Genomic DNA, 15,241 nt, shown 5'->3' with positions numbered 1-15,241 from the left:
AAAGTACCTTTAGCAGTAGGAGCCTCTAGAATCTTTGCTGGTGCTGGTTTAGGTTCGGGTTTGGCTTCAGGTTCGGCAGGAGCCACTATTGGTTGAGGTGCCTTTTTGGGTTCAGAAAGCACCTGTGGTTTAGGCTCAGGTGCCTCTGTTAATGCAAATTGTGGAAGACCTTCAGGCATCATACACACACACATAATGAGATATTCAACCATACACTAATGACTAGACTAATGACTGTAACAAATAAAAACATCGGGGTTTTTTTTATAGACTCACATACAGTGTCAGATTTATGACAGAAAGATCACTAAAGACATTGATTAAAACAGCCCAACAGGACATACATGACATATATAAAGAGAAACAAAAAGACTATTAAAGACTATCACAAGATTACGATTATTGCTCACTGCAATAACATGAGTAAAATACCTTCTTTAGGAGTAACAGTTTGTTGTGCAACTGGTGATGCAGGAGGAGGTTTAGGGACAGGTTCTTTTAAAAGATTAAATTGAATAAACACAGAAGAGAATGTCAACTACATAAAAAAGACAGGAAATGTATGTGCAACACAAGACAAGATTATGAAGATTAAAGTAAAAAAGGTAACATGGAATACACAAATAGAATTCTTAAGAAATACAAAAAAAGGATAAAAAAGTTTTTACCTTTAGGTGGAAGCTGATCTTTTGGTTCGGCCACCTTTAGAGGGACAACCTTTTCTTGCACTGGCTCCCTGGCTTCAGGTACTTAAAAATATCAACAATCTATGTTAATTTTATCTGTATTTATTTGAAGGGCTTCATCATAGGTCTTGACTCGTATTACATCCTGAGACCAAGAAAACGTGGATTTATTTTTTTAAACAAATATCACACTTTTTTTGTAACTTTGGGCGGTTCAGGAACTTTAGGTTCAATTGTTGAAGGTTTCTCTTCTGTCTTGTAAGTATCAGGAACTTAAAGAACAGTTATTTTATTAGATCATAAGAATGGTCTAGACCGCAAAAGCAAAGTGTAGTCGTTTAATAAAGCTTTTAACATAAAAACACAGGACAACATTGGAGAACACTGAACAAATCATTGTGTCAAGGGATGAACTGTTCACATTAATTAAGAATTACGTAGGCAGATCACTCAACCTGAAGAATATGAAACACTTAATTTAAAAAGAAAAAAGAATATTTATTCAATTGAAATGAAAGAACACTTTTTGTCGGTTGACAGCTTTGGATAAATGTCTTTCGATAAATGACAGAAGAACACAACAAATGAGACAACTTCACACCAATGAAGGCATGCATTTCCGTAACTGCACCGTCATTCCACTGACAGCCAAGAGCGAAAGAATCAAATAAAAATACCTTTCTCTGGCACCTCCTCTCTCAGTCCTTGTTGTACTCTCTGAGCAGGTTCTTCAACAGGAACCCTTGGAACTGATCAGAGAATAAGAGTCAGTGCAATAATGCAAGAGTACATGCAAAGTACATGATCATCAAGGTAGATGATTGGGAGAGGTTAAATAAGGTGAAAAAAACAGATTTGTGAATTTGGTCATGGACACGTAGATATAAGAGATGGAGGTGGATCAGAAGTCTCAAAATATTAGTAATGATATTTACGTCAGAAGAAGAACACGACACCACATTGTTACACATGACAGGACCATCAAACACACAGAGAACTTACATGGGAGAAATACCTTCAACTGTGGTAATCTCATGAATAACCCTGACTTCTTTAAAGAGTCTTTTTTTTTACAATGCGGCAAAAACTCATACTTCAAATATTTCACGCGACAATGAAATGAAGAGGTTCACACAACAGTGTAGAAACCACCTGGTTAGCTCACTGCAAAATGTTAAGAGAATGAATGAATTGGTTCCCATTAATGATGTCAAGCTGTTTTAGTGGATGGATGTGATGATGAGTTTAAGAAATACATTTAATAATGATGCATCGCACTGTTATTTGTACCTCGCATCTCGATCTTCTCTTCATAATGGTAGTATTCAGCAGACGTCTCTTCTTTTTTGAAAAGTGCAGGAATATAAGTAAATTGCTCTCTGTTTGTGTGTTGAAAAGTTATTAGGATCTAGAGATTAAGTTGTACCAGTCTGGGGCTTACCTTCAACAGCGAATGCATACGGTACATCAGGCACTTTTATCGATGTATCGGGCAGATCTAATGAATATTAAATACAATGTATTCTGACACTCAAACTTGGCCTAACTGCAGCATTATAGTGATGATTTATTGTGAGCGACTGTTTATGAAAATGTGACAGACTGAAAATCCTGTACTCACCATAAGACAGCCTTGCTATGTCAATTTCTGCGAAAGGAGGTAAAATAAGGTTACTTAATGGTTCACGACTGCTGCACTCAGAACGCTAGCTGGGGATTGTACCGACCTTTGCCTGACAGGTAAAGTTCAGCAGAGCTTTTAACTTCACCTCTGGGTTCCAATTGCACAATCACAGAGTAAACGCCTGAAGGATTATTAATCAGGTCAATTGATTTGGGGGATTTATAAATAAAAAAAAGGAGAAGCACGGAAACTTGAAAAGCGATGGGATTCGGCGCTACACACCTTCATCTTCAGCAGTTACGTTGTGGATGATCATAAAGTGGCGGCGGCCTTCACTTCTGAAGTTATATTTCGGGCTCTCTTTAAGCTCCAGTGTGCCCTTGAACCAAGTTATGACTGCATTGTCGAAGGACACTTCGCATTCAAACGTAGCAGCCTGCCGCTCTCGCACCTCAATATTATGGATGCGTTTGGTGAAGTGAATTTGTTCAGCTAAAAGTAAATAACGCAGGTTCATGAACAACCCTAAACCAGTGTTGCTAGAGCAATTGTTTCTTTGTGACTAATTATTAATGAATGAAAATTGTATGGTCAGTATAATTGTATTATCTTATGTCTTGAAGAAGTCCAACAAGATTAAAGCAGTTTAAAGATGTCTTCAAAGTAACAAAAATGAAGAGGATTTAGTGAGAAAAGAGCGTAAGAGGTTAGTAGTAGTTGGACTAACACAAACAATGACAACACATACAAACCTTCAACCCAAAGATTTGCTGTTGATTCAAGGTTTTCATACTTGCAGGTATACTGCCCTTGGTCATCAGGTCTAACGTCTTTTATAGAGAGCTTCTGAATCTTATCAACCACAGAAAATGTGTATCTGCTCTGTGGCTCTAAGAGCTTTCCATTTTTAAACCACTGAGCTTTGACATTTGGTACAGAGAGCCGACAACTCAGCGTGTATGTCTGGCCTTCCTTACCAGAAACGTCCTGCAAATGTTCTTCCACTTTAGCATCTGCACAAAGAGAATGAAGATACTTAATACAAATCACATTTAACAGGCTATGGTTGCTGATATCAAAAGTGGGTCAAGTACATACCCAGAACCGTCAGCTTCGCACTGGATATATGTGGGCCACATACAACACGGTAATTGCCCTGGTCACCAGACTGGCAGTTCTTGATCTTCAGTATGTGGCGGTCCCCCACGATTCTTATCTCGTATTTGTCACTGTTGTCAAGCTTCTGCGTTCCTTTGTACCAGGATAGGGTGATCTCTGGATAGTTGATCTTGATCTCGCATTCAAACACGGCCTCCTTGTTGGTGTTTGTCACTTGGTCTGAGATGTCTCTGATTAGAGTTACAGGCTGAAATGCAGTAACAATATAGTAAATAAAATATAACAAAACAATTACACCCATAGTTCTTGGAAACATTTGGCTATAATACTGACTTCTGTCTGCTCCATTCTCTTTTGCAAATCAGCCACAATCTGGGCCAAATCCTCTTCTGACTCTTTTCCAACTACTGCTCCCTAAAAAGCATTAGAAGTGATCGCTTAAGTAACTTAATGCACTATAATGTGAATATTTAAAATTACTGTGTACAATAAATAATATAATCCATAATTCAAATTACAGATCGTCCACTTTCTTCTTCCTTCTCTCTCTTCAGTTGTTCAATGGCTTGAAGAAGACCACGATAGTCAGTGATCCCGTACATGCGTGCATACTTTTCATACTCTTTCGGGTCAACATTCCTCAACAACTCCACAATGTCAATCTCTTTGTCCTCCTTGGGACTTTTCTGTTTTGATGGTGTTCTAGATAAAACAACATTTTCATGTCAGATCAGTCATAAAATGTTCAAGCAATGCCTAATAGCTGAAATATAAAATACTCACTTTTTAAGTGTCACAGCCTCAAGTCCAAGCTCTTTTTTCTCGTCAACATTCAGATCTGTACTACACTCTATTTCTCCATACTTGTTAGATGCGACACATCTGTATTGGCCAGCATCTGATTTAGTCACTTCTCTGATCTCCAGTTTAGCTTCTTGGCCCTTCTGCTCAACAACGATGCGGCCACCATGGGTAAGCTGTCTCCACTTGCCCTTCATCCACTTCACACTAGGGATGGGATCACCACCAACTTTGGCAATGAAAGTCGCTGTGCCCTCTGAAAATGTAAAAAAAGAAATAAATACATTAAACCATAACCAGTATAACTTACTATGCAAAAACTTACTATACAAAAACTTACTCTCAGTTATGTGTATACTTTTGGGTTCCTCAATGAAGAACAAGTTGTCCAGTTTTGCTGGTTTGGCCACAGGGGCTGCTTCTGGAGCTGCTGGGGCAACACCTGCCTTTTCTATTTCAGAGATAATACAAAAAAAGTACAATTCCAATAAAACAAAGATGATGTCCTGGTAGTGTAGCCTAGTGGGTAAGAAGTTTTCCTATGAACCAGAAGACCACACAGTCACAGCTTCAAACACCACTTGTTCCTGAAGGACTGTCCATGTAACTACTGATTGTAAGTCGCTCTGGGTAAGGTCATCTGATAAATGGCATAGATGTTAATGTAAATTATATTAGCTGATAAGGAATGATAAGGAATTTTTAGGCTAGGTGAAATTTTGGCTTCTAGAATAATTAGGATGCCTTTTTCAGAGAAATTTGTGTCATTTTTTATTTGGATTGTAAATGATATATACATATATGCATTTCAGTATGCATTCAGCAGATTTCTAAAATAATTTCTAAAATACCTTTTACTGTCACTTTGGATTTGCAGAATTCACTCCCAACATCATTAGTGGCCTTGCACAGATAGTCCCCTGCTTCATTCTTCGATACTCTGAGAATCTCCAGTGTGGCCGTTCCATCAACAAAGGTGATTTTAGTACTAGAAGAGGATGACAGCTCCCGTCTATCTTTCATCCACTGAACCTTCAGAGGTGGAGATCCACGGACATGGCAGCTGAGGCTAAGCTTCTCACCCTCATTGACAGTTACTGGCTTGAGAGGCATGTCAAAGGTTGGGGGGACCTTTTGTTCTAGATAATATATAAAAGAACAATTATAAGCACGACTGAAATGATATGCAATCCTCACTCACTTTCCGGTCCCACTGGGGGCCATGGCTGTCGGAACCCATGTCAGGATATTGGACAGGCTATCACAGGGTGCACACACACACAAACACCACTCACTTACACATTCTCAGTTCTTGACAATCTAGAGTTATAAATTCACCAATGTGCATGTCTTTGCATGGTGGGAGGAAACCGGACAACCTGGAGAAAACCCGCGCCAACACAGGGAGAGCATGCAAACTGTAGAGCACTTTGTGTTATATAAAGAAATATTCATAATATTATATGCTTTGCAGACAGATGGATAGAAGGACAAGTGACATGTACCTGTGATTTTTACTGACACGTTGCATGTGGCAGAGCCAGCTTCATTAGTGGCTTTACAGGTATATGTGCCAATGTTTGAGATCTGAGATTTCTTTATGCATAAAACAGCCACATTGCTCTTGAAGGACATATCATAGATGTCAGAGCTGGAGATCTCACTGCCATCTTTGTACCAGCTGACTGTGATGGGCTGTGATCCTGATACCCGACTTTCCATCTTCACCATCTTGCCTGCGGTGTCCTCAACAGTCTCTGGAGGCTTTTTGGTGAAGCTTGGTGCTATTTTACGCTCTAAAAGTAAAGATCATGAAGAGTAATCATGAACAAGTATCCATGTGCTGTGTACATCTTGCTGTACACATGAGTTATTAGTAAGGAACATACAAACACGAAAAACAGTCACATGTATCAACCAAATACCTTTGACCAACACTTCACTGGAACAAGAGTCCTTTCCAATATCATTACTAGCGTGGCAAGAGTATCGTCCAGAATCAGATTTATCAGCCTTTACAATAGTCAGGTGTGCTGTATTATCCACACAAGATATTTTAAAATTCCCCCCACTGCGTATATCTTTGTGATCCTTTGACCAGGTCACTTTTATTGGTAAGGATCCGGTCATGTGGCACTCCAACTCCACACTATCGCCCACTGAAACCTCCACAGGCAAAAGCTTTTTATCAAACACAGGTGGATATCTTGGCTCTAAAATGGTAAATAAGACATTAGGGAAAAAAGAAAGAATGATTGATCATGCAACATAATGACAACCATCAGACATACATACAATTGTGCAATGTTGAAAATCTTGCAAAGTTTAAACCAACAGACCTTGAAGTGTCAGCTTGGCTCTACAAGAGGCAGTTCCAACACTGTTTGTTGCAACACAAGAATATTCCCCAGAGTGTCTCATTTCACCGTTTGCAATTTGTAGGACAGCCGAATTGTCATCGAAAGTCACTGTGTACTCGGCGTCATTTTTCAATGCTACACCATCTTTTAGCCAAGAAACCTCAATTGGAGAGGATCCTGCTACCCGGCACTCAAACCTGACAGGCTGTCCCTCAGTTTGCTGAATACTAGTAATTTTCTTGGGAAAGGAGGGTGGTGTTTTTATGTCTGAAAAGGAAAAGGTTTCAGACAATACAAGCACACAGAATTTAAGATCATGCACATTGAAGGTAAGATTCCATTTAAAACATTGAGGGGTGCATCAGGCTTCACCTTGGACGGTCAAGGTGCAGCTAGAAGAGGCTGATCCTATGCTGTTTTCAGCTTTGCACGTGTATTCGCCAATGTCAGACTTTGTGGTTTTGCTTATTTTTAAGCAGGCAATTCCTTTAGCATATTCCATTTTGCAATTAGCGGATGATCTTATTTTTCCATCTGCTTTGAACCAGGAGACCTTTATCTCAGGTGTGCCCATGACTTGGCATCGTAAACAAACTGCATCTCCAGCAGTTACGTCCATAGGCTCCAGTTGCTCAGTAAAATACGGTGGTTCTGATTCAACAGGTAAGTAACAGTAAGATAAAAAAGACCATGCAAACAAATACAGTACTTATACAGGAATTACACAGAAACAAACCTAATATTGAGACATTTGCATTGCAGGCATCACTTCCAACTTCATTTGATACTTCGCAAGAGTATCTTCCAGCTGCGTCTTTGTCACAGTTTAGACACTCCAAGATGCAGGAGGTTTCAGTGGTCATCATATTGTATTTGTAAGAGGAATAGATTTCTTGGCCATCTTTAGACCACTTGACATGTATTTTAGGGCTTCCAGAATATGTGCATTCAAGAAGCAATGATTTTCCCATTTCGACAGAGAGATCCTTCAGCTTCTTAACAAAGCATGCAGACTCTACATACATACAACAACACATTTGGGAACAAACATTAATACAACATTAGTGCAACATTCAGAACTGAAATGAAGGACTAAATTTAACACATCTGTCACAAACCTTTGACAAAGAGGTTTACAGGGCAGTTTTCCATTCCAGCATCATTGCTGATTTGGCATGTGTACTCGCCAGCATGCGATTTGTCAACTTTGAAGATCTCAAGAGTGGCTGTATTATCTCGTAACGCAACTTCACAGGTTCTCCCGGAGAGAACTTCCTTACTACCTCTAAACCATTTCAGTTTCAGTGGGGCACTTCCTTTCACGGTTGCTGTAAAAGTAGCGTCTGTGCCTGGAAGTGCATCTACTGGTTGAGGTTGAGTCACAAAAGATGGTGGTTCTACAATGAATGCAAGAAAGCACAATCCAGGATTTTAGGCAATACATACCAGACATTGGTCTTTGTATTAAAATATGCATGGTCTACACATCGTCTACTGACCTTGCACAGTGAAATTGGCACTGTTCTCTGCCATTCCAGCCTCATTAACAGCTTTGCATTTGTAAGTACCCGAATCAGAAACTTTAAGATTAGGCACTTTCAAAGTGCATGTGTTTTCGCTAAATTCAATTTCATAATTAGGTCCGCTTGTGATCTCCTCATCATTATGGTACCAAGAGATTGTGAAGGGAGAAGATCCTGATACTTTACAGTCCATTTCACCACATTTGCCCACAACGCTTTGGGTATTTTTCAATTTCCGTGTGAATGCAGGAGGGATCAGTTTATCTGATTGAAAAAGACAGGGTTACTGTGGGCTCTCAATGTGATACTTCATTTTAAAAAGCAGAGAAGAAAACCAACCTAACACCGTCAGGTGCATTTTGTAGACATCACTGCCAACTTCATTCTTTACTTCAAATGTGTATTCTCCGGTGTCTCCCTTCTCAGTTGACAAAATTTTAAGGGTGGAAATCATTTTCGAAAAGGTAATCTTGTATTTTCTGCCAGATGACAACTCTCTCCCCTCTTTGATCCATTTAGTCTTTATCTCCGGTGTTCCAGAAACTGAACACTCCATTAGTGCTGGCTCACCGGCTGTGACGCTAAACGATTCAGTTCTGTCCACAATAGCAGCAGGTTCTACAAGTAAGGAGGGGCCACACATGTAAACACCTCAATCTAAATGGATGTAACTAATATAATATATATAATATAATATAACAAACCTAGAACAGTTAAGGTAGCGACGCATTCACCAGCTCCAGCATCATTTTTTAACTGACAGGTATATTTGCCAGCAGAGGAGGAGTCAGCTTTGAAGATTTTAAGAGCAGCCTGATTGTCCTCAAATGTAATTTTGTGGTTGTCACTGTCTCTAAGAATATGGTCCTTGTCTTGAATCCAAGTAACAGTAATTGGCTGGGATCCCTTAACAGTGGCCAACAATGTTACCTCGTCACCAAATACCGTTGTAAGGTTTGTCAGTCTCTTCACAAAGGCCGGTGGTTCTGTGTCATTGGACAATATTGTGAGAAACAACAAAACTTATCTTTAGCATATTTTTGTGCCCTATTTTCAAACTGGTGCTTGGCGCAGCACTAACAGGCTTGACCACTATTGTAAGGTAAATCTGTTGCAATAATTTGGTAAAACATGTCTTTTTCATTTAAAAATCCTGTAAAACCATTATTTCTGAATATATACTACAACCAGGCCCCATGGATAGTGCTGTGCTCAGCAGTTTGAATACAGTGGCCTATGTATTTTTTATTTTCTAGCTCCTACCTCTCAGTCTAACTTCAGCGTCACATACTGCACTTCCAACACTGTTGGATGCTTTACATTCATATCCGCAGGCATCTGATGCCTCCAGTCCCAGAATATGTAGAGTGGCAGAAGGTCCCTCACACACAAACTTGTACTTTCTACTTTCTTTAAGCTGCTGCTTGTCTTTAAACCATCTCATCTCAAATGGAGCTGTGCCTTTCAGCTCAACGTTCAGACTAACATCTTTGCCTTTCAGTCCTTCAATAGGGTCAGGCACTTTGATAAAAGAAGGCGGTTCTGCAAGAACAAATACATTAATAATATAAATTAGATTTATATTACATTGCGTTTCATCATGGTTTGTCACCAAATTTACTGCTAATCGAGAAATGCCCTGGTCCTGAGTAAAGGCATTTATTAAATGAAAACAATTTGTGCTAGGATTACGGTTGAAGTTAGTCATTGGTGGTGTGTTGTCCTGACCTTTAACCATTATAGTTGTACTACAGCTTTTCGTTCCAGCATCGTTCTGAGCCTCACAGGTATAGACACCACAATCCTCAAACGATGCAGCAGAAATCTGAAGGGTGGCCACAGAGTCAACAAATGATATCTTGTAGTTGTTGACGTCTGTTATTTTTGCATCATTTTTAAACCAGGTAATCTGCAGTGGTGCGGTGCCAGTAACTTTGCACTCAAGGGAGACTTGCTCACTCAGCTTCACGTCCTTTGCATTTGGCATTTTCTGTATAAATTCAGGAGGCTCTGAAAACCAGAAGAAGAATGAATTAGCTATATAAATACTTGCTAACACAAGGGTGGAAGGGAGTGGAAGGATGACAGAAGAATTTTCTAATGGTTGATGAACAATGGAGAAGCAAGAAGATTGTGAAGAAGACACAATGAACAAGCACAGTGACCATAACAAGTAAACAGATGAGATGATGAAGATGCTGAGGGAAGATGGAATGGAAAAATGGAAGAGATGAGTTTCAAAAAGTGTAAAGCCCAACCTTTCACCAGCAAGTTAGTGGTACATCTTGCTGTACCGGCATCATTGCTAACTTGGCAAACATAATTTCCACTTTGAGAAATTCCAACAGAGTAAAGATCTATGAAGCTTGATAAACCCTCTAATCCAGTAAAGCATGAGGGGCCAGTCATCAGTTCCGTGTCGTCCTTAAGCCATTTCACAATAAATGGTGGTGTTCCTTTAAAGGTGCTTTTAAATCGAACAGTGGTATTTGGAATGACAGACTGTGGCTCAGGTATCACCACAAAGCTTGGTGGCTCTATGGACATCCAAACAAAATGGAATATGAACAAATAAGATAAACATAGACCCATGTTTCATTTTTTCTTTATGCTTGTGACATCCGTTCAACAAAATTGCATTCATCTGACCTTTCACCCTCAACAATCCAGTGCATTCACAACTTCCTGCTTTGTTTGTTAGTTTACAAGTGTACGTCCCGGCATCTGCTTTCTCCAAGTTATCTATCTCCACAGATACACTATTGTCCTCTTGAATCAGTTTGTGCTTTGTTCTAGCAGAAATTATGTTTCCATCTTTAATCCATTCCACTGAGATTGGGAGCGATCCTGACATTTTGCATCCAATAGTGACAGGAGAACCCAGCATTTCTTCAATCTCCGCCAGTGGTTTTGTGAAAGAAGGAGGTATTATTTGTTCTGTTGTCAAGATAAAACAAAAAAAGTCAGATCTTTTCAATGCCACATGTTTACATGGTGCACTTGCAAAGAGCCAGTGTGGTGTAGTACTGACCTAAGACAGCCACCATGACCTTGCACTGACAGGAGCTAATATGATTTGCAACTTCAAATTCATAAGCTCCCTGATCTTCTTTTTGAGCTGACTGAATTTTGAGACTACTTATATTGTTCACAAAGCTAAGATGGTGCTGCTGGCTGGGAATCAACTCTCTTCCACCTTTTGTCCATTTTACTTTGAGTTCTGGAGTGCCTGATACTTTGCAGTCCAAACTGACTGGATCGCCAAGTGATACCTTCATGACTTCTGGTTTTTCAATTATTTTTGGTGGCTCTATAACGTAACAACACAGTAAGTAAAAGTAAATGGATTTTACCCTAAATGAACAGGTGAAAGCTATTGAAATATGACCAACCTTGCACCAGGAGGGTTGCAAAGCATTTTTCTTGTCCTGCCTCATTCATGACCTGACAAGTGTACCGTCCACTGTGACAAGGCTCACTTGCAAGAATCCTCAGTGTGGCACCATGGCCATCAAATTGTCTTTCAATCTTAGGATCTTCCAAGATCCATTCATCATCTTTTTGCCAGTGTATAGTCAAAGGGGGGGATCCTCTTACGACACATGTAAATTCAGCCATGTTGTTCAAGATTGTGGAAATATTCTGAATCTTCTCTATGAAGGAAGGTGGTTCTAATAGAAAATGTAAAAACAACCCTTGTTGGTCAAATGCAGTGAATACGAATGATTTTTGAAAGACTGACCCTATAAAATCATACTGACCTTTCATGCTAAGTGTTGTACGACAAGAACAACCTCCCACTTCATTTTGAACGCTGCACTGATATTCACCAGCATCTAATTCATCACACTTCATCACTTCAAGACACAAAGTGCCATTTTTCTGAGAAATAGTGTGCTTTGTGCTTGGGGTTATCTCCTTGGAATCCTTCTGCCAAGTAATTTCAAATGGGCCTGTACCAGTCACTTGACATTCAAAGTATGCATTTGAACCCTTAACAATTTCTGTTGCTGACAGTGGTTTTATAAATGCCGGTGGTTCTGTAAAGAGCAAAAAAGCATGGTAAGATTACTTCCACCTCCTTTTTGTGGAATAAAATCCAATCAAAGTAACTAACCTTTGACTTTCAGCTCCATGCTACAGCTCTCACTACCAGCCTCATTACGGGCCTCACAGTAGTAAACACCACTATCTTTGCTGTCAGCACCACAGATCTCAAATCTTGCCAGTGACTTAGCAAACTCTATCTTGTATTTGGAACTGGAACTAATTTCGTTGCCGTCTTTGAACCAATAGATATCTATTTCAGGGGTGCCAACAACTTGGCACTCGTAAAGCGCATTTTGCCCGTGCTTCACCACTGAGACCTTGTCAGGCTTTCGTGTGAATTTTGGAGGCTCTGAAACATTAAACAATTAAACGAAAGCATATATGAGTTACATACATAAAGCTGAATGAATAAGATAAAGGAGGAATGTGGAAAATAACCTTTGACGAAGAGCGTTGCTTGGCATTTGTCTGAGCCAACATCATTACTTATTTCACAAATGTACTCCCCAGAGTCCGATGACTTAGCGAAAAACAGCTCCAGAGAGCTGGAAGAGTCGTCTTTTTGAACTGCATAGTCAACCCCTGAGACCACTTCTTTATTAGCCTTAAACCACCTGATGGTCAATGGAGGGGTGCCTGACACAAGCACGTTGAATTTCATCCTTGCGCCGGGAATCACATCTACAGATTCAGGCTTTTCTAAAATAACCGGCGGTTCTAAATAAAGGAATAAATACTTTGTAAAAAATGAAACATACAATAATAAATAATAATAAATTGTAAGTTAATGTTCAGATAAAAAAATTTTAAAGTCACACCTTTTACATGCAGTATACCAGAGCACTGGTCACTGCCTGCTTTGTTTTTGGCAATGCATGTATAGCTGCCATCATCATTGCTATCGAGACGAGAGATTTCAAGCGACGCTGTGTTTTCAAACAATAAGCATTTGTGCTTCTCGTCGTTCTCGATCTCCTTCTCATCTTTGTACCACTGCACAGTGATGGGTAAGGAACCCGCGACAAGGCACTCCAAGTGAACGAATGAGCCTTTGATGCTTTCCAGTTCAGTTAACTTACGCGTGAATGACGGCTTGATTAGTTGATCTGTTGCAAAGCAGAAGACAGGATTTAGCTGCCGCTGGCAGGTTCTAACAAAATTATTCAGCTAAATGGTAAAATGAACAGACCTAGAACTGTGAGAACAGCTTCACAAGTGGCTCTTCCAACATCGTTTGATACTTCAAAAAAATATTCTCCAGAGTCATTTTTTTCAGTGGAGAGGATCTTTAGCACAGAGCTCTTATCAGTGCACTGCAATTTGTATTTTTTGCCTGAAGTCAGCTCTTTCCCATTTTTAGACCATTTAGGCAGCAGCACTTTACTTCCTGATAGCCTGCATTCGAATGTAGCCGGGTCTCCAACAGTAACACTGATCGACTTAGCTGGTTCTACAATATTAGCTGGCTCTGAAAACAATGGCAAATCAACAGTCATGGCCGCAGTACTTAAGCATGAAGCGTTCTGAAGAGTGACTTAAGGGAATGTTGCATAAATTCTACGAACCTTTAACATCCAATGTTGCTGAACATTTCTGATCTCCAGCTTCGTTTTGGGCCTGACAAATATACTTTCCTCCATGTTTTAACTGTAGGTTAGTTACGTGTAACACAGCGGTTCTGTTTTCATAAGACATTTGAAAATGCTCACTGTCTTTAACATAATGGTCATCCTTCATCCACGATACTGTGATTGGCAAAGATCCTTTCAGTACACACTGCATAGTGATATCAGTGCCAAGAAGTGCACTGGTGCTTTCAAACTTTTCGACAAAAGATGGTGGCTCTATATTGGAAGAAAACCATACAATTAAGCTAAATGAGTAAATATACCAACTCTAGTAGTACTGTATTTAAAGATGTCCCACAGTAGGCAAACTTGTCATGGCTTACTAACCTTTTAATGTTAATTCACAGTCACAAGTTGCTTCTCCTACTTCATTTTGCACTATGCACTCAAATTTTCCAGCGTCGCTGGCTTCAAATTTCAAAATTTGGAGGGTAACAGTGTTGTTTTTCACAGATACATTATGCCTGCGATCATTCCTGATCTGTTTGGAGTCTTTGAAACAGGACATTTCAAAGGGATCTGACCCCAATATATAGCCTTCCATCACAACATCAGAGCCTTTGACCACTTCCTTGGAATCAAAACACCGTACGAAAATGGGAGGTTCTAAAAACAAAAATATCCAGGGTTAAATCCAGTCAGATCATCCACTCTAACCAAAGGCATCAGTGTGCAGTTAACTTAAATGTACCTTTAACTGTGACCACACAACTACAGCGATCGCTACCGGCCTCGTTCGATGCCATGCAAACAAAACTGCCACTGTCGTCAAGGCTACAGTTGGACAGGTTGAGGGTAGCAGCAGAGCCTGTGAAGGCCATTTGGCATTTCTCACTGGAGCTGATCGCAGTCTCGTTCCTGAACCACGCAATACTGATTTCAGGACTACCAGTTACTTGGCACTCTAAGGTTACAGAGCTTCCCACCACTACCAGCTTTGCTGAGTCTAGCTTCACAGAGAATGTCGGCGGCTCTAAAAGAAGACCACAAAAATTGTAAGAAAAGCTTTGGTGCTTCGTGAAGAAGAATAACAAAGGAAATCAAATTAAACAAGGACCTTTCACAAATAAGACTGATGTGCACATCGCTTTGCCGGCGTCATTTGATACTTCACAAGCGTATTCAGCAGAATCAGATGGTTTAACGGAGTGTAGTTCAAGTGTACTTGCAGACGTCTCCTTTTTAATAAACCGTGTGCCTCCTGTGGTTATTTCTGTTTCTCCTTTGAACCATTTCACTTTAAATGGAGCTGTCCCAGAATAGGCAGATTTCAGAACGACTGTACTCCCAGGTACAACATCCTGAGACTCTGGCACAGTTATGAAGACTGGAGGTTCTGATTGTGATCAGAAGAAAGAACCATGTCAAAAACACACAGAGACAAACCAATAGCATCTACTTAAAAAAAAAAAATTATGCACTCAAAGTAATTGTGTCTAACATTGCAACT

General features: G+C 39.9%; 1 protein-coding gene across 1 annotated transcript in view; it reads right to left on the bottom strand.

Moving 5' to 3' along the window:
• Positions 1–15,241, bottom strand: part of ttn.2 (titin, tandem duplicate 2) — a 151,736-nt gene that overhangs the window by 102,607 nt on the left and 33,888 nt on the right. The window contains exons 45-83 of the mRNA XM_028991330.1: positions 14,849–15,127; positions 14,483–14,764; positions 14,119–14,397; positions 13,729–14,007; positions 13,353–13,631; positions 12,602–12,880; positions 12,231–12,512; positions 11,875–12,153; positions 11,506–11,784; positions 11,145–11,423; positions 10,763–11,050; positions 10,372–10,650; positions 9,842–10,123; positions 9,377–9,655; positions 8,818–9,099; positions 8,453–8,731; positions 8,090–8,377; positions 7,709–7,987; positions 7,327–7,605; positions 6,963–7,241; positions 6,570–6,857; positions 6,156–6,443; positions 5,736–6,026; positions 5,082–5,369; positions 4,571–4,681; positions 4,213–4,486; positions 3,948–4,131; positions 3,763–3,843; positions 3,409–3,676; positions 3,063–3,323; positions 2,593–2,802; positions 2,414–2,491; positions 2,308–2,334; positions 2,128–2,184; positions 1,977–2,027; positions 1,364–1,435; positions 669–749; positions 433–495; positions 8–145 (exon numbers count right to left, since the gene is read on the bottom strand). Coding sequence (XP_028847163.1) covers positions 8–145; positions 433–495; positions 669–749; positions 1,364–1,435; positions 1,977–2,027; positions 2,128–2,184; positions 2,308–2,334; positions 2,414–2,491; positions 2,593–2,802; positions 3,063–3,323; positions 3,409–3,676; positions 3,763–3,843; positions 3,948–4,131; positions 4,213–4,486; positions 4,571–4,681; positions 5,082–5,369; positions 5,736–6,026; positions 6,156–6,443; positions 6,570–6,857; positions 6,963–7,241; positions 7,327–7,605; positions 7,709–7,987; positions 8,090–8,377; positions 8,453–8,731; positions 8,818–9,099; positions 9,377–9,655; positions 9,842–10,123; positions 10,372–10,650; positions 10,763–11,050; positions 11,145–11,423; positions 11,506–11,784; positions 11,875–12,153; positions 12,231–12,512; positions 12,602–12,880; positions 13,353–13,631; positions 13,729–14,007; positions 14,119–14,397; positions 14,483–14,764; positions 14,849–15,127 — 8,721 coding nt within the window. The remainder of the gene's footprint in view (positions 1–7; positions 146–432; positions 496–668; positions 750–1,363; positions 1,436–1,976; positions 2,028–2,127; positions 2,185–2,307; positions 2,335–2,413; positions 2,492–2,592; positions 2,803–3,062; positions 3,324–3,408; positions 3,677–3,762; positions 3,844–3,947; positions 4,132–4,212; positions 4,487–4,570; positions 4,682–5,081; positions 5,370–5,735; positions 6,027–6,155; positions 6,444–6,569; positions 6,858–6,962; positions 7,242–7,326; positions 7,606–7,708; positions 7,988–8,089; positions 8,378–8,452; positions 8,732–8,817; positions 9,100–9,376; positions 9,656–9,841; positions 10,124–10,371; positions 10,651–10,762; positions 11,051–11,144; positions 11,424–11,505; positions 11,785–11,874; positions 12,154–12,230; positions 12,513–12,601; positions 12,881–13,352; positions 13,632–13,728; positions 14,008–14,118; positions 14,398–14,482; positions 14,765–14,848; positions 15,128–15,241) is intronic.

The sequence above is a fragment of the Denticeps clupeoides genome, chromosome 9, assembly GCF_900700375.1.
Source record: "Denticeps clupeoides chromosome 9, fDenClu1.1, whole genome shotgun sequence".
Taxonomy (NCBI): domain Eukaryota; kingdom Metazoa; phylum Chordata; class Actinopteri; order Clupeiformes; family Denticipitidae; genus Denticeps; species Denticeps clupeoides.
The sequence above is the reverse complement of the archived record's forward strand: the minus strand, read 5'-3'. Positions and strand labels throughout refer to the sequence as shown.